At 43.0% G+C, this 20,701-nt stretch overlaps 2 protein-coding genes and 1 non-coding gene across 6 annotated transcripts; all 3 read right to left on the bottom strand.

Moving 5' to 3' along the window:
• Nucleotides 1-1,051: 1,051 nt before the first annotated feature.
• On the bottom strand, nt 1,052-9,895 carry LOC117849505 (uncharacterized). The gene is made up of 21 exons (XM_034731074.2): nt 9,579-9,895; nt 9,409-9,494; nt 8,880-8,957; nt 8,640-8,771; nt 8,227-8,277; nt 7,989-8,129; nt 7,780-7,902; nt 7,603-7,680; nt 6,733-6,822; nt 6,539-6,658; nt 6,315-6,398; nt 5,968-6,066; nt 5,695-5,883; nt 4,392-4,467; nt 3,673-3,776; nt 3,286-3,542; nt 2,442-2,528; nt 2,139-2,366; nt 1,840-1,918; nt 1,694-1,757; nt 1,052-1,552 (listed from the first exon to the last, which is right to left on the bottom strand). Exons 1-21 carry the CDS (start codon nt 9,658-9,660, stop codon nt 1,443-1,445), a joined length of 2,358 nt encoding a protein of 785 aa, XP_034586965.1. The 5' UTR covers nt 9,661-9,895; the 3' UTR covers nt 1,052-1,442.
• A 2,084-nt stretch (nt 9,896-11,979) lies between these two features.
• On the bottom strand, nt 11,980-15,939 carry LOC117846813 (nudix hydrolase 9). Of its 4 annotated transcripts, none has more exons than XR_011897704.1 (9): nt 15,721-15,936; nt 15,231-15,305; nt 15,087-15,143; nt 14,517-14,599; nt 14,296-14,354; nt 13,825-13,973; nt 12,985-13,122; nt 12,656-12,725; nt 11,980-12,570 (listed from the first exon to the last, which is right to left on the bottom strand). XR_011897704.1 is itself a non-coding variant. In XM_034727903.2 (9 exons), the coding sequence occupies exons 1-9, from the start codon at nt 15,802-15,804 to the stop codon at nt 12,466-12,468; spliced, it is 729 nt and encodes a 242-aa protein (XP_034583794.1). In that variant the 5' UTR covers nt 15,805-15,939; the 3' UTR covers nt 11,980-12,465. The 4 variants fall into 4 exon arrangements, 2 of the variants coding, with proteins under 2 accessions (XP_034583794.1, XP_034583793.1); XM_034727903.2 differs by having other exon boundaries at nt 13,825-13,882; nt 15,721-15,939; XM_034727902.2 differs by having other exon boundaries at nt 12,656-12,814; nt 15,721-15,935.
• A 1,081-nt stretch (nt 15,940-17,020) lies between these two features.
• TRNAR-UCG (transfer RNA arginine (anticodon UCG)) lies at nt 17,021-17,094 on the bottom strand. Its single transcript has one exon. It is a non-coding gene; the product is annotated as a tRNA-Arg (tRNA).
• Between the last annotated feature and the right edge of the window lie 3,607 nt (nt 17,095-20,701).

Here is a 20,701-nt window from a genome sequence, read left to right as displayed (position 1 = left end):
GGCCACTGGATTTGCATGCGTAGAAAAAGCGATGGACTTTTACATGCGAGCATGTTAAATTAATTGTTAGCCGAGAAAGATTAACTCACATGAGAGTATATTTAACTATTTTTCCAGTATGTGTGTGGAGGGAGTATGTAATTTTATTAATTAGTGTTCCAATTTTGAATTCATGTCTTCTGCAAATCGTGTTAGAAACATATGGATCTAAAATACTAGTTTACTCTAACACCATATCACTCTCTTTCGTGGTGCACTAATATTCTCTTTTATAGTGCAGTGTACTTGGGGTGGAAATATAGCGAATAAAAAAAATTCTCTCCTCCCCGCCATTACTCTCGATCCAGTTTTAGACAGTGGACCAAGTAAAAAAAGATAGTCAATTTTTATCTTATTTTTTTTCTTTTTTTGATTTACATGTGAAAATATGCTCGCAAGCATCGTGGCATAGTAACTCTATACTTGCACGAAAAACAAAATGTTGGTATGTTATTTAATATGTGCTACATAAGAATTGCTGCGACACGCCTTTATTATTATTATTTTTCTTCATGTTGCTTTGCAATGAGTTGCGCGCGGTTTTCACTATTTAGAGCATTCTCTTTTGGCAATCAATCATTTGTTCACAGCATCCGGAGCCAACTTCTCTATTCTGAACAGCAGGACCCCTATGAGCTACTCCCTCCGTCCTGTCCTTATAGAAAATTTCAAACAATATACTAGTGGTGAGAAATATCTATGTTATCCCTCGTAACTAATACTAATTGTGATTGAAAATCTTGCAATCGTAAATAAATGCACGTATTGATCATTTGATTAGCTTAACACACTTCTCCGCACATTTTTTATTATTGATGTGAGTGTTGTTTTAATTAGATGGGATTTACTATGAGGTAAAAGGACACTCTTTGTGAGACATTTTAGTCTAAAATGACACTTTCTGCGGGATGGATGGAGCAAGCCTTTAGCTCTAGTACCTAATCTTTCCAGTGTTTAGCATTGTCTAGCAACTTGCTATTTGCAACACTGAACTGATAGAGCTGGGGACAAGTGAATAATAACACATTTGTATTCCACCAAAAGTGCACCCGTAATCTTCTTCCACGGATTTAGCTCTTAAATAAATGAAGACGACCAGCACGCATATACTAGTTCATCCACAATGGCCTGCATCGCCTTCACAAAACGAAAACAAAATACAAGTAATTATCCATATCCAGAGGTACTAATGACGACCAAAATTTCGCCTCGTGGCACAAACGTTACGGCTAACACCGAAACAACCAAAACATCTAAGTTACCCTGTAACAGCAACACGTTCCAGGAAGGTTGTTTCTTTCAATAATTCCATTCCATCTTGTTGGTAGGACTGTAGGAGCTGCTGCATCAACCGAAGTGCCACCAACCTGACATGCTGCCGAAACGTACAAGGGTAATCCATCTCACACATGGTACAGCTGTTCAGGCCACTTTGGGTATGCGCGTTTAAACAAGCTCATGCACACGGTATCATGCTGCTGTATACTGCTGTTGAATATGCACTTCATAGCACCTGGTCAGTGAATCGTGAAAACAAAAGGTTAGCAAAACCATTCAAATAACAGGGATCTTTTAACACAACCTAACCTGTACTGTCAAAAGGAATTCAGCATGTAGTATGCTAGCTAGGATTATTATTAGTCAATGGACGTACCATGAGTGCCAACAGTCTCCTTGATCCGGCCACGGCGTCCATGTTTTGTCCACAACTCAACGGGCTGCAACCAAAATGACACCCTGGTTATTGACCCATTGAATTAGCCTCGCAGTATCATGGAACATGGACAAATATACACTTGCCTTGAACCATTTGACATCTTCAGGATTGTGGAACATGTACCGCACAATCGCTTTCAGTTTTGAGACTCTCTGTGGATACCTGCATAAATAACATGTCAAAACTATCTGACATCTAAACGTGAGCCTTTAGGTGAAGTTACTGCACACCGTAAATTGGAAGTCAGAAAAAGCATGAATTGAAAATAAAGGATTAATAGTGTACAAAGGTCAAAAACCAAACCCTTCCATAGAAACGAAAAAAATACAATGAATTTTGCAGCATTATTTAGCTTATAAAAATGGGATCCCACCAAGCTTACCCCGTCAAAACAATTTTCTTCAGTATGATTCGATCTGGATCCACACTTTTTAGTGAACCTACAGCAGCAATGGCAGGCTGCTCACCATCTCTGTTCTTCAAAACAATTAGAGGAAGTGGAGGGAAGCAAATCGGAGCATATACAGAGGCAACAGAAAACCGTCCATGATGTAGAAATCTCTCCATCTTATGTTTATTGCAGTTGATGTTATCGGATGAAAACAATGGCCTGATATACCAAAGTACAGTGAGATAACTTTCAAGGTGAAATAATTCCTACTAGTGAAATTGAAACTTCCATTACCTTGCTGTGAATTGCCGGAATCCAACATTGAAAATCAACGGCTCCTTAGATTTGATAGGAGCTTCATATGAGTCATGTTTCTTTATGCTGCAAAAAAAATGCTAAGATTAAGCAGAGTATTGCAGCAATATAGTACAGCAGACAAGGACACAAGTTGAAACCATTCAATCGTCTACATTTGCTTGTATTTAAGAAGCATATTAGCTTTGTTACACCTGCATTGTGTCAACATTCATTCCAAGCACACTGCCATAGAATAGGATCCAAAAGAAAACAGAGAATGAAAAATATCATCCTAAAAGACTTGCCCACAAACGGAGATTTCTAGTCACTCTTGGAAACACCAGTTGTAAGAGTAGCTTTAGAATCATGAGTTTTCTTCTGTTTAGTTCAGGGATTTATAGCATTTTACAATTCCACCCCTCCTGTTTCTATCAAAAAAAATTACCCACAAGTAACAAATATAATATAAACTCAAATGTGGAAATCATACAAAAATCCTATTGTTAGTTGTGAGTACAGTCACTGCCATGAGCTGCAATTTTTTGGACTGCCAATCTTTTGGTGATGGAATTAGGCGGCCATGCTTTTGCCAATTTTTGTTAAGAATTATCAATTGAGGGGATGAACCAGCGTGCCAGCCAGCAAAATTTTCTAAGCAAACCAAACAACACCCACATACAAGAGGCTACTTACACACCAAAAAGAAACACACACAACTAAGGGCAAATGAATTAAAGAATCATACATTATTCTGACATAAAAACCAAGCTACACATTGGAGATATGCCATACTGCCAGAAAATTGGAGCAAATGAAACTTTGTTTAGTACAGGATGATTACCTGAAGTGAAGAACTGACATTTTCGACTCATGTTGAAGAAGACCAGAAACCACCACAGGTATTCTTCTTGATGGATGACAAAGTTTGGAGGCAATATCAGTAGGAACGTTTGTCACATAGAGCCTTACATACGATCCCACAAGAGCACAATCCTTTGTTCCCCCATCTAGCTCGGCAATTTTTGCAAGGACATGCTTTTGAGTCCGTGTGAAGTTATCAAATGCAAATATTCTTGCATAATCAGGTGGCAATGATTCCTGCAGTCAACAGGATGGGGGGAGAAAACACCATGCCACATGAAATGAATAAATTCTCCAATAAAATAACAGTTATTAGTTATGGTTTTTTAAGATCCAAAGAAATTGGTAGCAGTTAAATAATAGACACCTTAGGATCCCAGGCTGACGTCCTAAATGACTTTAGTCCTCTGTATTTTGCAAACCGTTTTTTTGCTGGAACATCCAATGGCGTCTCCACCTCATCAGGAAATTCTGCGACATTATATGAGATATGAATGTAGTCCTTTGTCAATCACAAAACCAAAGGTAAAAATTGCTAAATTTACTTAAGTTAAATGTTCAAACTGATATTGATTTGGTCAGATCACTAGGAACTTTGCTTAGCTTCAAGCTTGACCAGCAAGGCCATATATCATTTCTCAAATAACACTTATATTGAGACACTACATCAGCACGGGCCATGTGAAAAAGAACACTGGTCTTCAATGTTGACTTTTAGGCAATACATTAATATTCCTGACTGATTTTTGGAATTGTCTTATGGCAGAAACACCAACACCTACTATAAAACTGGAAATTGATCGATGGGGATTGTTGATCAGGGTCCATTGCAACCCCTGATCGTCGGAACAACCACATTAGTTAAGGGATATATGTGCTTTATCTTTTTTATAAATATAACACTTGAAAATTTTGTCATTTATTGACAACGAAATTGTGTTCCATGCATAATTGGCCGTCATAATAAGCTGGAAACATGTCACAACCAGCCAATAGGAACTGGTCGGGAAACGAGTGTTAAGTCCTTCCATATATCATGCTCAAATAATGGCATGTTAACATTAAAAGGTCATAGCAAGCCCATACCTTCATCTTCAGTATTAGCTTCTTTGATTTTCTTAATCTCAGCTTCTATCTGTTCTTTAGTCAAATTTTCGTCATCCTGCAAATGCAGAATGATATCACTTTAAAATTTTGAGATGGCTTAATATGGCCATGCACACATAATTCAAAAAAGAAGAGGGTGGAAACTTCAGAATTTACTGAATAAAATAGAACAGGAGTAACAAGTTGAAAATTATAAGGAATAAGCTCAATTTACCCCCTGCAACTTTTTTCGTGAGTCCAATTTTACCCCCCAACTCAAACTCACCTCAATCAAGAAAAACCAAGGCAAGAAACATAGGGACCAAGTCACCAAGGCTGTGACCAAACAACAAAGTGGTTCTGAGACTACAACAGTAAGGCTAGGATCCGGCTCACTATTGCCAACCATTGAGAGCCACTCCATCAAATGTCACCACTGGCCACAATGCTCCCAACGCTGCAACAGTAGCTGTCTGCCTGTTACATTATGTGCTTCGGGGTCTGACAGAACATTGGATCGATTTTGGGAGGAAATTGGGCAGTGGAGAGGAAGAAGGCCAGCATTGAGGGTGTTGGTGTATGTACTTAGGTTTCTACCCTTCATTTTTAATATAAAGATATGCAGCTCTCCTGCGTATTTGAGAACAAAAATGAAGGCCAGCAGCCTTAGACTGGACGATAAGAGCTGGTTAAAGTTTCCTATTCTAATTCCTTCTTGCCCCCTCAACAACTAGTAACTGAACCTAATACATTGGTTCGTCCAATCCTAAGAATCCATGCCTAGAAGATTCTCCAGCTTTCTAATCATTATCTAGCTGACATAATGGGCCTCTTTTGGGCCCATAAACATTGCAGCTACAAAATAGAAATAACATATTGTTATTGTGTGTGATAGATTAAGTCCTGATGGTAATTTAGAATAATTCGTTAGTAGTGCCTGTGTGCACTTTATCCTAGGGTGGTTCGTACCTACATGCACCTTATCACCAATTATGCTTTTAGCTATTTTCTATTTTAGCTACTTTGCTTAGCCACCAAGCTACCTCTTGGTTGGTTGGCTACATATGTACCCAAACTGCCTTTGTGACAAGTGTGGTTAATGAGATCATTTGGGCCAACAGTGTGTGCCTAACATACTGCAACGAAATACAGACCACACAGGGGAATCATATTGGCCTGATCTTGCCAAAACAATCAAAGACTGATAAAGAACAGATGGATTCCAGTGAAGCCCTGAACTCCAATATTGCAAGCAAGTGCTTTAAAATGCATAAAACCATGAACTGAAGCCAAAGAAACTTACTGCCATCTCAGTATCCCCAACTGTTTCTGTATCAAACTTTTCCGTGAAGTGAGACACTGCATCTATATCCGAACCATCACTTCCTTCATCTGCATGACCTTGCTCATCGATGACCATTCCAGAACCAGCCTGGTTGTCATTATCGGAGTCATTATCTTCATCATCTGTATCATCAACAATCCAAGCAGCCTGGCAATAGCATTTTAGGATAATTTGTAAATGTAGTTAATATAATCAAATTGAGGTACTTAAAAGTTCAATAGAATTGCAAACCTGGTATTCTGAAGTGCCTCGGGGAAGCTTCCTCTTTACCAATTTTCTCTCTTTGTTGTTTATGTTGGCCTCTTTCATATCTTCTTCCGTTGGCCAAGTCTAATCAAATATAATATTATTACAATATTACTTAAAAAGATCAACTAAACTTTTCACCTTTTGTCCTTATAAAAACATAAATATCTTAACACAAAATATGAATTGGTGATCACATAGTTAAAATGCTATGTAGGAAAGACGTAGTTCATGAAAATCTACAAACAAGAGAACATTTACACAGATGCTACTTATAAACAAATACTTGTAAAAGTTACGACTCATGGAGCAGGACTGGAAAAAATGCTCACCTGCTCCCCAGCAAGAGGATCTGGTACATTTTCAACAAGTAAGGGTTCCTGATTCGAAGGGTCTGAAACAAAGGTGTTAACAATCTGAAAGAAAACAAGGTATTGGGAGGTTAAAAAAACAAACTATGACACTGCAAAAAGATACCTTAATATGTGAAAAGTGCCTAGCATAATGACATTAGCACTATTCAGTTTTTAAAGCTTTGAAGTTCTATATAACAAACCTGAATTCCATCATCTTCTGTTTCCATAACATCAGAGCTTTTCCGCTCACAAAGAGGACATGGATCCTTGAGGACATCAATTTGGCCTAACTGAAAATCACCAGCACCTGAAACATGGACCTTTTGGATGGAAAACATATTAGAAAAGGAAGTGGACAAAAGAGCCAAGAAAAAATTAAAACTAGACCACTTACAAGCTGGTTCACTGAAAGATTATGGGCCCGTAAATACCCAGACACAAGAAGTGTGCACAATCCCGTATTGTCATCAGGTTTTATGCAGATCTGAAGCAGAAATCATGTGTCGTTACCAATGATAGTTAAATGGAAAGTGCAATGTATAAGGAAACATTGCAAGAGCTGGAGCTGCTATATGGAACAATTAAAAATAAACTGGCACAAGATCACTTGAGAAGCTTTGATGCAAAATGTACCAATGCTAAGCCCAATCCAGATCCAATGCCTGATAGCATGTGGCAACATGCTTTAATAAATCCTTGCACCATGGTTCACAAGGCGGTAAAACGAGCTGTGGCGACCACGGTATGCCTCACCGTCTGGGTGCCCAAGGCATGAAGTGACCCACGCCTTGGACACATATTCAACAAACAAGGAAAATGCAGCCCCTCCACTCCAATCGACTGCAGCAGCCTCATGGGCCCTCCCAACAATCGGATAAGGCAGGCAACAGTGGCCAACACCCCAAGCGAACAACAGTGGAATAAAGCAGGAGATGGCAGGAGAGGGCAGCAACAGAAACAAGCTGGCAATAGCATGTGCGTAAAGCAACGGGGTGGCAGCATGCCGTAAGGAGATCCCAGTCCACCTCATTGCCTAGGCAACACCTTAAAAACCATGTCTTGCACCATACAGTGGAGGCAAATAGAACTACTTAACACCGTAGACATAGCAGTACGACCCATTATTATATAAAAAAAAGTATAGCACAGAACTTTCAATGCTGGAAAATCAATTTATTTCTTCTGGCAAATTTCATATTTGGACAATATTAATTAGCAACTGTTCTAGAAAAGCAACACAGTGAAGCATGGCAAGTAAGAAAACCTGCTCAGACATAACATATGGTCTCTGGTTTCTCCAATGTGGTGATGAAAGATGCTGCTCCTTGAAAAGCCACATGAACTGGACAATTTTAAGAATACATTAACAAAACAGAAAATTCAAAAGAACATAAAGATAACCAAAGGTTCTAATAAATTAAATATTCAAAAGAATACTAACCTTATGCAGATCATCCTTTGTGTCTGCTAAGTAAAACTTGCAGTCCTCAGGCAGCTCTGCAGAAAGGAAAGAAGTTGCTGCTTTCTTCAATTCTTGCCTACTTCTATTGTCCGCTGGAAGATCCTGATTATGTTAGAGAACTAAACAGGTAAGTCACCAGAAAATCGTAACAGGATCTCTTAATGAGAAATGCTATGGCTGGAACTTACTCGAATGAAAACAGCTGTACTAGGTAAGCCCATGGCCCGAAATACCGATAGGCATTGCGACCCAAACTCATCAATTGGACTGCTCGAATCACTACTGTACAATGAATTTGCTGGTAGAACGAACGCCAACAAATCAGCAACCTATGTAGGACAGGTACATTTGCAGGTTCCAGATTAGGGCTAAAAAATTACAATAGAGCGTAAATTGCCACAAATTGAGCTTTGTTGAAAGGCGTACCTTTGCAAGTTCCATGCATGAGGTAAGATCACCATATGGCGCTTGCAGTACCTTCACAAATATTGTGAATATGAAACGATGCCATAAGTGAAATTGACAATTTGTGAATAAAACAATGGTATCTGTGAAACTGACTATCCAGATTAAAAAATGGAAACAAATAAATTAACAAAACATGATGGTTAAGAAGTCAGGAAAGAATAGAACCTGAGATAGAGAGCAATGTCTAATCCAGTTATAAACATGAACAGAAAAGGGTACAACCATACAATAACAGTCATACTGTATAAGAGTATTGTGATGGATACGTACACTACACGCATTATGATACCAAAGGATCTCAAAACTAAACTCATTTTGAACTAACTGTGGTGGCAATCAAAATATCGTAACCATATTCATTTTGAACTTACTGTGGTTCGAAGCTTATAAGTAGGAGAAGCAACAGTAGAGGATCTCAGTTTCCCATCATCTCCTTCTGCAAATGTCAAAAGGTCTTTGGCAAGTGATCCAACATCTGTTGATGAAGATAATCCAACAAGAACCTGAAACAATCACCAATTATAACTTAAAAAAAAATCAAAACTAGTCTGACCACAAGAAACAGCAAGAGTGACCAAATGGAATCTCAGAGAATATCCTAGAACACTAACAATGACGCGTGGTGCGCCTGAAGATCCTACAGATGACCGTTTCTCCTTCAGCAAAGCAGCACGTTTTTTATCACGGATCTGCACACACACAGAAAAATGTTTCAGACAGCAGGATAAAAATTACAAGCAAAGATAGGGAAACTGTGCTATAGGTTGCATTCATGGCACAAAACAGTTGCTCTGAGAAAAGGATAAGGAAGACATTTCTGCATCCAGATGCGAGGACAAAGCTGAGACATTTTAACATGTGTCACCATGTAAACAATACTGAGCACCTTTTATTAACACTAGTAAGTTACTGAAAAAATAGAGACAAGCAAACTTCAAACTTGACCTCGATTTGCAAACTAACAAACAGCATTTTTTTCTGGCCAGTGTTCTTTTCATATGTATTTTTGCTGTATTTCTGTCCTTTCGATCAGCACAATTAGAACTAAAAGCAATCTCCCAAACTACAAAATTGGCCAGCTGTATATACAACAACTAAAAAGGAAAAAACAAGGGGCACGGTGTTGAACTGAAAACCGACCGCCTTGCTCTGTTGGATGCGCGCGGCGCGGGCACCCTTGACGGCGGCGCGGTGGCTGCTCTCTGGCTTCCCGCTCCTGACCTTATCTGACGAAGCAGATGCAAACAGTGAGACGAGGAGCCCCAGAAAGTGGCGGAAGGGATGGACGCGGAGGAGGGTGGAGACTGTACCGATCTTGTGCGCGTGGCGGGACGCCTTGGACGCGAAACGGGTCTTGTGAGCCTTGTTTACCTGCGCGCGGCCCCCGCCCATCTCGGCGGCGGCGGCGGCGGCGGCGGTGGGACTGCGTGGGTCAGCTCGGGGCCGTTGGTGAGCTGGTGGAGCTCGGGGGCGTCGGCGGACGAGCGGAGCTTGGGGGTCGTCAGCACCGCGGGGTGGTCGGCGGCCTGGGGAAGTGGGTAGGAAGGGAGCGGCGGCGTGATGAGCGAGCGCGGGGGCTTTGGGGTTTCGGCCGGCGGCGGGAGAGGGAGGGAGGGAGGAAGACCCGTGGGTTTAGGGCTTCGTCCCGGCAAAACAAATGTTTGGTGGGAACAGCTGCTTGTGGCCGTCAGATCCTTATTCGACGTCCCAGAATCGGGTAGGCGTCTAATTCCAACCTCGGGATCTGAACTTTTCTCATCCTGCGTGTGAACGTCCGGTTTTCCGAATGCGTCAGAAAAAAATTGTTTTAGCACCGCCATAACTCTACTCTGTCTATTCCAGTAATCTTGGTTTGTAACAAAAGGACTCCTTTGAGGAGAGCCATGATTTCTATATTGTGGTTCAATATTCGGCTTTTGAATTGCGGTTAACAATCCGTTGTTTGTTTTTTAAAACTTGTTAACAACCATTGTAAATGTTTGATTTTATGTTTTAAGTTCTAAGTAAGTTGTTGTCAGTTTGAGCAGGATTGACTCTAGATTGCATGGTCAAATTGTGAACCAAATTCTTATATTGTCCTAAACATGAACAAGTTCGATTAAGATGTCAAATTGACTATGCACACGTTATCTTTGAACCGCTTTAACTATCGTCACGTCATAACTGAACAATATGTATATCCTTTGTTTGTTCTTGTGCTCCTTTAAGCTGTGGTTTAGCATCCTTTCAAGAATAAGAATCCAACCAGCTAGCGAAAAATAAAATCACAAACTTATTACGATTCACCATGGAAACACACAAGTCGTGACAGTAGAATGGTACTTTAAAGAAAGAATTCCCTATATAGCACTGGAAAAAAAAACTTAATTCTCTATATGACACTGAAAAATTTTGTCTTCCCTAATTGGCACCCACATTTTTCTTTGTTCCTTTTTTGGCACTTCTGTTACTTTTGCTGTTAAGTCTAACTTGAAAAGACATTTTTGCCTCTCATCTTATCTAGTGAAATATGGTGAATTCTAATGGCTCAAATATGGTGAATTTTCCTTGTTTAATACTTTCTTAGTACACTGACAGGTTGTTCTGACTTTTCAGCATCGCTCATACTAGTAGTAGTCACGGTGTGTCGTCATGGCCGGTTCCACAATACATTATCTTTACAATTTTTATTCCCCCAATTGCCGTGCATCAAGGAATGAATCCGATGCGTCGGGCGGCTGCAAAACGACCCCCTTGCCTCAGCTCACTTAGGCTCAGGCTGGTGCCGGCAGCCACAGGGGCACAGGGCCTCCGACGTGCGGCGCGCCGTTCGAAGATTCGTGGGGAGAGGCGGGCGTGATGGCCATCAACCGATTCAAGAGGTACGTAGGCAGATCCCATGATGATTGCCCCCGAATGGAAGAATAACGGTATCACTAGAGAACCCTGCATCGCTGGACATGTTGCTCCTTATGCCTGCCGCTCCTCATGCCGGTGGGAGGCCCTCTTCAAGCTTGCGTCGTCCGCAGCCCTAGGCGCAGGGAAAACGAGAGAGGGGAAGGAATGGCCGAGAGAGGAGAGAAAGAGAGGGGTTGGGACGGACGGGGGTGAGCTGAGTTAGGGGATTAGGCAACTGCATTGGTGTTGTCTAATAGCCAGTCCCATGCATTGACACGTGATCTTGAGACGACTCAACACACAACATGTACAACGGGTTGTCTGATAAAGTCATATAATTCCTTAATTTGTGCATATGAAAAAAATATATTGTGAGTTGCATGGCAACAACAACTCGTGCAATGGTTGTTAAGTTATCTCGTAGTCCTAAAATTTAGCTCACGAGGCGGTTGTCTCGCAAAACAATGACTTCTTTCTCTCTCCTCGCTCTCTCTCCTCCACATCATCAAAAATCCTACGTGGCACTGCATGAGATGACCTATGAGACTGCGTAGCAATGTACTTGGCCGAGCAGGCAACTAAGTCAGGTTTTAGGTTAGGGGTATTTTGGTCCACCAAAGATCTCCAGCAGTATTTTAACGGAATTGGCTACCGGGTCTAACGGAAGTGTCAAGGGATCAAAGAAAAATTTGGATGCCAATTAGGGAAGACAAAATTTTTCAGTGCCATATAGGTACAAAGTTTTTTTCTAGTGCTATATAGGGAATTCTCTCTACTTTAAATTACCCTATTTCAATTGATTTTTGCTGAAGGATCTCTTTTTCACACATGAAGTCCTTGCATATGATCTTTCTTTGTCTGAAAATAACACAAGCTTCAGAGTCTGTTCCTTTACATCAGGGACAGGCCGTTGCATAGAATGACATTGTATACGCTCCAGGCATCGGCGATGACCGCGGATCAGGACCTAAAAGATCATTACAATCTATGAGTTGTCTCTCCATGCTAAGTTAGCATGGTAAGGCTGCTCTTAGGTGCCTCAGCGAGACAGCAGGAGATTTTATTTCTGTTACAGACTTCAGAGGAAATTTAAGCTTCCTGCTTGTATTTCTTTCATAGCTTCTGCTATGGTACAGCGAGACCAACGCCGACAAAGATGGAAACGGCGGCACATCTTCTCTAGAGAACAGCAATGTGATCCGTGTGAATATGCGGTGCTCTGCACCGTGTGTTATGCCAGCTGTGAATATCTCCACACTTATTTTCTGATGTAATAATGCAATCAGAATAATTCAGTCTGCAAAAGAAAGACTGTTTAACTCAGCACCTACACAAACTCTTGGCATCATTCCTCATCAATTCATAAAGAGCAAAACCACCATTGTGGCAGCCAGGCATTCGCTGGCCCATTCCTCGCAGCTCTTCCTGTAATTCAAAAACAACTCCAGTGATTAGAAAGCAGCCAAAAGCAAGCTAAGCATCAGAGAGCTGCTAGCGCAGTTAAACTCACCACTGAGACTGCATATAGTTTAGTGGATTCATAGCCATCCTGAGCTTTAGAATAAAGTTCATTGACGCCCCTGGAATCAATGTCACATTTTGTAAAAAAGAATGCAGTTGGTCTAACATTCATTTCTCGACAAGAAACTCCAATGAAGACAGGATCTGTCTACAAATTAAAACACTGATTGTTAATGAACATACCATGAAAATCCTGAACTGCTTGTATGGCTATTAGAAACAACTAAACAACATACTTTGTATAATTGTATTGGGTCCTGTTCATGTATGCAAACCACTATACTACACAAATGACATGCACTGTAAATCTCTACTTACCAGGGAAGCAGCAGGAACTCCAGTTTCCTCAACCACTTCACGGATGATTCCTTCAAACATTTCTTGTGAAACTTGTTCACTGAGAGTAGTCGAGTTTTCTTCATCAGTTTGATGACCCACGATGCCAATTTCTTGTGGCTGGTGTAAGCAAAATGAAGTTCAGAAATATGACACATTTTAATGATTTGACACTCAATCCATAATTTTTTTCAGGCTGTAAACAAAATACTGTTGACTTTAGAAACTACGTTTAGATTATTGTCTCAGATGAAATTTTTCCTAGTGCGCCCTCTCTAGCCCTCTTTGTTTTCTCTTGACTTTTCTAAATGAAATGAAAATCCGGTGTGTGCAGCCCCTCATAACTCAAAAAAGAAAAGAAGCTTTTTCCAAGTTCTAAATTTGATCCCTACTCATAAAATCGCTTCATAGTCAGCACGCTGACTGCAGAAAAAGGAAACATTGTTAATCCATAAATAAGGCAGAGTAATGCCTCACTTATACATTCTAATTAAATTTCAATTACTATCTCCATATATTTTTTTTAAGTCCCTAATAATGAGGTATAGGCTCCACCTCGAAAAGTCACTCCAAATCAGCATGCTACCTAAAATCAAATGTCAGCATGTTCACTGGCAGAACGAACCACCAAATCAGGCTGTGCTACAGCCCACAGTAGTATTGTCATTGTCTTCATAATTTCAAAGCATAAGAGGAACTACACCTAGAGCTATATCTGTACATTGGTTCTTCAAGCAAATCTAAGCTGCACATTAAATATCTAAACAAATCTTGGCTTTCATCGACCGCACTTAATATTGCCAAGGAATCTTAAAAATTTACCTCCGAGTGTCCTCCAGGGAAAACGTAGTATCCTGGAAACTCCCCCACATTGTGGCTCCTTTGCAATACAATAATCTTTTGATCAGATGTTTCAACAATCGCACCATTTCCCAGTGGATTTGACATGTGTTGGCAACGTACAGGATCATCTAACCCAATCAAATTGAAAGATGAATTGCTTTGATCGAGACTGACACCATGGTGTATGAGCACGCAAAGTACTAAGGCAAACTATCTAATGATGTTCATCCTTATACTGGACTTATGTGCTATAGTCAGAGAAAACATATCTATAAATGGAAGGTGAAACAGAGGGACATGAATACTTATCAAGGATTTACATTTCTGAAAGATGAAGCAATGGAAGAAATAGATAGATACTAGGTACTAGGTAGTAAAGTCACGAAACTAGAAGACTTCAAAGTTTAAGATGCGCCAACTTTGATTAAGTTGTCTAAGATTACAAATTACCTTCAGATGGGACCAAGAATTTCTCCCACAACGGATTGAGATTTGTTCCCACAAATGTCCTGTTTTGTGCAAGTAAACACAGTTGTTAAATAGAGGCATTACATTGAAATACCACAAAGAAAGATATAGGGGGAGAGACATAAGTTGAAGAAATATAGGCTGACAGAATTTTATATTTTTTAAAAATATCTGTTGGAATGATTACAAATGATCAAACCAACCTATAGTCTGTGAGACCCAAATGAAGTGAGACATGGTAATCCTGCTTTGAGTCATCTTTGTAGTGCACAGCATTTCCTCCGTACTGAAATTTGTGATCATGATCAAAGCTTGTATAATCATATTCTCATACTCAAAATGTGTACATGAACTTATGCAAAAAGAAAGAAATACTAACACAAGCTTGGACAAGCGTGACTACTTAATATATATTGTTTGGCAGTTCCGTAAAGATAATAAAAGTGAAGATGCAAGTGCGTTTTGGATGAAAAATGATGCCTGGAACTGACTAGGAATTTCCTCCAGGGTTCAGTAAAACGGATAGCAAACCCTATATTTTAACAAAGCCTGGAACAGCTACATGGATCATGCTGTGTCCAGTCTAATGAATACATTATCCTACAAGCCATGTTTGTATAGAGCATGCACCAGATCACTTAACATGGAAGAAAATTTCAGTTATTTGGTTTACTACAATGTGCTTACTAAATGGCAGCATCTCCAAGAGTCCAAGTATCAGTGGAGCAGACAAAAAAAAAACGAGATAGAGACATAGAGCTACAGGTACACACCCGAAACTTTGTACCATTGTATAGAGATGGGTTCCGCTGAAGCCTTTGGTTCCATATCTGAAAGATCAACAAATGTGAAGAATGACCATGGATGCATCAGGCAGACATACGATTGAGAGAAGGCATATAGATAGACCCCATTACCTCACATATAGATTCCTCCAAGCCTGCATCCGGATGGGGAATCCTGTCGAATGACTGACCAAACTTAACCGAAACCTTCAGTTCACAACATGAGCTCCATCAGAATGGTGTTTTATTGTTAGCAACCAGACACTCATGGTAATCTCACAGCGACAGAACTACACACAGTCATGGCAATTGCAGCACACATCCAAACAATCTCGACGGAGGTTCATGGCAATTACAGCACACATCCAAACATTTGAGAGTTTAGTTCATGACTTTACTGTTCAGATTGTTATAGCTGTGAAATACATCATTTGGGATTTGGGGAAATGGAATGCGCAGACGAGCACGAGACAGGCACGATCCATCAACCAAAAGCCGGGCCTGCCGCCACGGCCGTCCGATGGGGAAACGGAGGCGCGATGTCACACCATCAGACGTATCATGCAATCGGGAGGGAGAGGGGGAGGAGACGCATGGGGGGCGAGACAGAGAGGGTACGTACACGGGAGCGGGGGAGGCCGGCGGGGCAGGAGAGGAGGAGCTTGAACGCCGTCCCCGGATCCGCGGCGGCGGAGGTGGCGGCCATACGGCAGCCGAGGGCGGTGGCGGCGCGATGGAGATGGTGGAGACGCGCGGCCTGTGGCAGGTTCGTCAAGAGCGGCGGGCGCCGGCAGTTTCAGGAAGGAGACGGAGCGGATGCTCTGCGGCCAGGGAAAGCAAAAGAGCAACGCGAGTATTTGACCGTCCGATTGAAAATCCATCGCATTGTATTTCAGGAGAGGGAATTTGCACATTAAAAAGTTCATAAAAATGAAATTTGTGCCGTTGGCATTTGCATGTGCATTTTTCTGATGCGAGTAATTTGCAAAATGTGCATGAGATACTGAAATAGGCCCATTTTGTACAAGGTTTTGCAGATTTGTGAGTGAGCTGCTGAATACTCCAGTTGACGTTTGCATCAATAAGTTTGAAAATCTGCAGATTGGCAAGCGCAGTTTTCCGCATATGAAGTACGTACACGGTACACTGTGCACAGATCGGCAATTTTCAGCATCGACAGACTGACACGATGAGCTTAGCTTTTCATTCATAGTAGGGAACTTCCGAACTTGGGGTTGCTTGAGAGAGAGGATTGTCTTGAGGAATGAGGAGTCCGGCGAGCACGCCGATGACGGAGAACACGGCGACGATGGTCTTGAGTCTTGACGTTCCTGTACAGGAACCTTTGCACGGCGATCCACAGTCACCTCTCCTACCTGTACTCCTGGAGGCGCTCGAAGACCTGCTACTAGCGGACTAGCGGTGGCCGACGCGCAGGTGGGGTACGAGCGCCTTTTGAAGAACCCGAGCGTGCCCTCGTCGGAGAGCGCGCCGCCGCCGCCGCACTTTGCGCGTCCTCCCGCCGGTTCGCCAGGAGCGCCACGACGGACACGTAGGAGCTGGCGGGCTGACGGCCAAGTTGTCAGCGCGCGTGGCGCCCAGGTTGTGGAGCCAGTGAGGCCGTTCAGGACCACCGTACCGGCGCCGGCGAGAGCTCGCTGAAGAGGCCGAGTGGCCGGCGGCGTTTCGACGTGGCCATGTCCCCGAATATCCTGGTCTTGCTGGCGCCGAGCTTCCCACCTCCGCCAGCTCCACCATGGTGCTGGGCAGGGAAGAGAGGCTCGGGACGACGTGCCTGCCTTTGCCCTTTGGCAGGCTCCGGTTGCTCAGGCCTCAGGGTGCTCACTCCTCGGGGAAGCAGCCGAAAAGGAAAAATAAGAAGAGACGAAAAGGAAAAGTTGAAAAAATAAAAACCGAAACAGCGACCACAGTGGGAGTCGAACCCACGACCTTCTGATCCGAAGTCAGACGCGCTAATCCACTGCGCTATGCGGTCACTACATGTCAAGCGAATCTTCAACAGCTTATTTAAAAAGTTCATCCCAAATACCACCAGCTCAGCACCCTGTCCATCCGAAATACCACCACCATCGATCGATCACTCTCGATGTTTCAAACCCCAGATCCCATGGAAACTTCTCACCAACTTGCCGCAGCTCGGCAAAAAATCTGTTATGTGCTATCTCTTTTGTGTTGTCGGTTTAGATTTTGAAAAGAATCGGAGGCTTCTCGGAGAGGAAGAAGTGAAGAACGAGAGACGCCTGGCGTTGGATCTGGTAAGTAGGCTAATAAATTTCAGAGTAGATGACACAAAAAGAAACTAACATTGGGCACTTATTATTCATGATCCTTCCTGAAAGTTACATGGCATTCAACGGCGGCGGTAAGTCGTTAGAGCTACCATTGCTAGGTCCGGATGGTGGTATGATCTTCGGTTGAAAGGTCTTCGTCCCAATCAGGTCTTGCTCCGTTGACATAGGCGGTGAGTCATCGGAGCTATCACTGCTAGGTATGGAGGGTGGTATGATCTTCAGTGGCAAGGTCTTCCAACAGCCCCATGTGCCGTCAACATAGGAGGCGAGTCATCAAAATAGTTGTTGCTAGGCCCGGAGAGCGGTATGATCTTTCCTAGCAAAGTTTTCCCAACCATGCCCTGCGCCACCGACATAGGCAGCGAGTCGTCGAAGTAGCCATTGCTAGGGCTGGAGGGTGGTATCATTTTTCATGGCAAGGCTTTCACAAACACTTCTTGCACCATCAACAGGGGCGATAGGTCATTGGACGTTCCGGAGCTCGGCAGTGGTGGAGAGGTAAGTTCCCACATCACTCGTGAGTTGATGTGGGTGCGAGATTGCGGCGGTAGGGAATGCTGGTGTAAGCAAGGCCGAGCATCCGCCCCCATCATCGTTAGGAGTGTGCCAGTGTGGTCACTAGCAGTACCAACACCGCTGCCGCTACCACAACTGGTGGTACGGTGGCTCCGGCAATGGTCTTTTTGCCGCTAGCCATGGTGTTGTGTGATCTTTGTGTAGTACTGTGGTGGATGGAAGTTTGGACCCAGGTATATATGCCCAAGCTATGAATGTTTTGGCACTCATTTATGAGTTGCTTCATTTTACAAGTGCATGCTGAGCAATGCTAGCACGACCTGATGTATGCACACTGTAATTTGCTGAGGTGGATATGGATGGTAGGTGAGTTCACTCCAGCGCGACATTATTAGTGACAGATGAGATCACTACAACACATTTGCATGGAGTGGAAATTTCTCTAGTATACTAGAATCGGCACTGTCACGCTATCTTTAATATTAGAAAAAAAAAGTCTATTTTGACCATCCAACTATTGCCTCCATTTGAATTTAGCCATCCAATTCCAAAACCATTCACAATTGACCATTTAGCTATTTTGAAATATGATTTTGCTGACGTGGATGACACATGGCAATAGGGCCACACGTCAAATCCTCTTCCTTTCTTCGCTCCTCTTCTTAAGATCTACAGCTCCGCTGGCCGCCTGCCCTTCTCACCCGCAGGACTGACGCCACCGTCTGCCGTGCTGAGCCGCCGCCGCCACCGTCCACCCCTCATGGGGCCGTCGCCGTCCACCTCCACGATAAGCAGGATTGGGATAGCAGCACGAAGAAGTGGTCAGCCGGGTCATCCAGCAGGTGGTGGCGAGTTGGCAGTGCGCGGAGGAGATGAGCGTGGCGGAGGCGTGCTGGTGACTGGCGAACAACTTCTCTAGAGCGGGGTGAAGACAAGGTTGGAGTCGGTAGGGAAGAGGAACGCTATTTTGGGCTGCTGCCTCTTCTTCCTCCTGTAGCAGCCAAAGAAGGAGGTGGTTGTCGGGGATAGATCCCTGGTACCCGCAAGGAAGGAAGAAGACGAACTCCTACTAGGATTCCTCTGTAATCCTACTAGGACTCATACCTTGTAATCCTACTAGGACTCCTCCTTGTACCGACTAGTAATCCCGCCTCCTGAAGTATATAAAGGAGGGCAGTGGTACCTAGATCGGCAGCACAGACCAATAGAGGAGAAAACCTCATAGAACTACAACAGAGGAAACAAATCCTCAACACAAAACAACACCCAAGCGCAGAGCGCAATATACAACACCCCAAACAGGAAGTAGGGTATCACGCTACTCTGGCGGCCCGAACCTGTATAAATCCGTGTCTTGTGTCCTTGCTTTTACCTTCGAGTTCTAGGTCCGGCGATCCCCCACCAACCAATCTACTACCTCGGGATACCCTTCAGTAGGTTACCGGGTATAAAACACCGACAGGGGTGGCAGCGCTGACAGGGTCGGTGGCGGGCGCGACAGCCTTGAAGGCGGGTGCGGAGGATAGGAGGACGACACGGTGGAAGACCGCGAGGTCCTCTATCTCGTCGGCGTCCGGGATGGCCGGGAGCATTTGCAGTGGGATGAGGCGCAGTGCGAGGAGGAAGACCACCGGGATGGAGAGCACCAGCAACAACAATGACAGCACGTACAGCGAGGCGGCGCCATCTCCTTCCCTCTCTATCCCTCGACCGCCTGGAGAATAGAAACACCGCTATAATCCCTAGGCTCCGATCAACCGACAAAAAATGACGGGAATGGAAACACCAAAAGCAATCAAAACTCTGCGATTCAGGAAGGGTTTCTTTCCCTGTAGGGATCGGATCTCGCGAGCATTAATCGGAGGATGGTGGGAGGGGGTAAATCAGGGAACTCCGCGGGTTGGGCCCGACATGGGTTGGGCGGTGGTGGCGGTGTACGGCAACAACTCGGCATGATGTACGGCGGCGGTGGCCCTACCGGTGAGGAGGGCAGGGGGCCAGCGGGACTATGGAGCTTGAGAAGAGGATAGGAGAAACGAAGAGTGCCTGACACGTGGGCCTAGTGCCATGTGTCATCCACATGAGCAAAACCACCTTTTAAAATAGCTAGATGGTCAATTGTGAATGGTTTTTGCAGTTGGGTGGTCGAAAATTCCTGGTTTTGGAATTGGATGGCTAAACTCAAACGGAGGCAATAGTTGAATGGTCAAAAATACACTTTTTCCTTAATTATAAAAAAAATGCGAGAGGCTCTCTTCAAGCACACACTTACTACTTTGTTTTGTTTGAAAAAAAAAACTTTATTTGGGCATTGTGGCTAGATCCGTCGATCTACTTCATCTATTCTCAAACAATATCGATATAGAACACGTGCAGTCACTAACTTTGATGAGTATTCCCTCCATTCCAAATTGTAGATCGTTTTGATTTTTCTAGGTGTATAGATGTTTATATGTACCTAAATATAGTGTACGTCCAGGTGCATACAAACATGTATGCACCTAAAAAAGTCAAAACGACCTACAATTTGGAACGGAGGGAATGACCAATACCCCTAAATAAAAATAAACTATTACTTCCTTCGTTTATTTTATAAGACGTGATATGACATGGTACGGTCTTCCAAATTACACTTTGACCATTAATTTCTTTTATATTATATGTTTTAGTTTATAAACTTATAATCTTTGGAGAGTACATTTGATTAGAAATCCAACCATTTCAAGTTTACATCATAAAAATAAAAATTATTAGTTAAATTGTTTGTCAAAAATA

The sequence above is a fragment of the Setaria viridis genome, chromosome 3 (genome assembly GCF_005286985.2).
Source record: "Setaria viridis chromosome 3, Setaria_viridis_v4.0, whole genome shotgun sequence".
NCBI classification, from domain to species: domain Eukaryota; kingdom Viridiplantae; phylum Streptophyta; class Magnoliopsida; order Poales; family Poaceae; genus Setaria; species Setaria viridis.
Note: the sequence above shows the minus strand (reverse complement) of the source record. Positions and strands in the feature narration are given on the sequence as shown.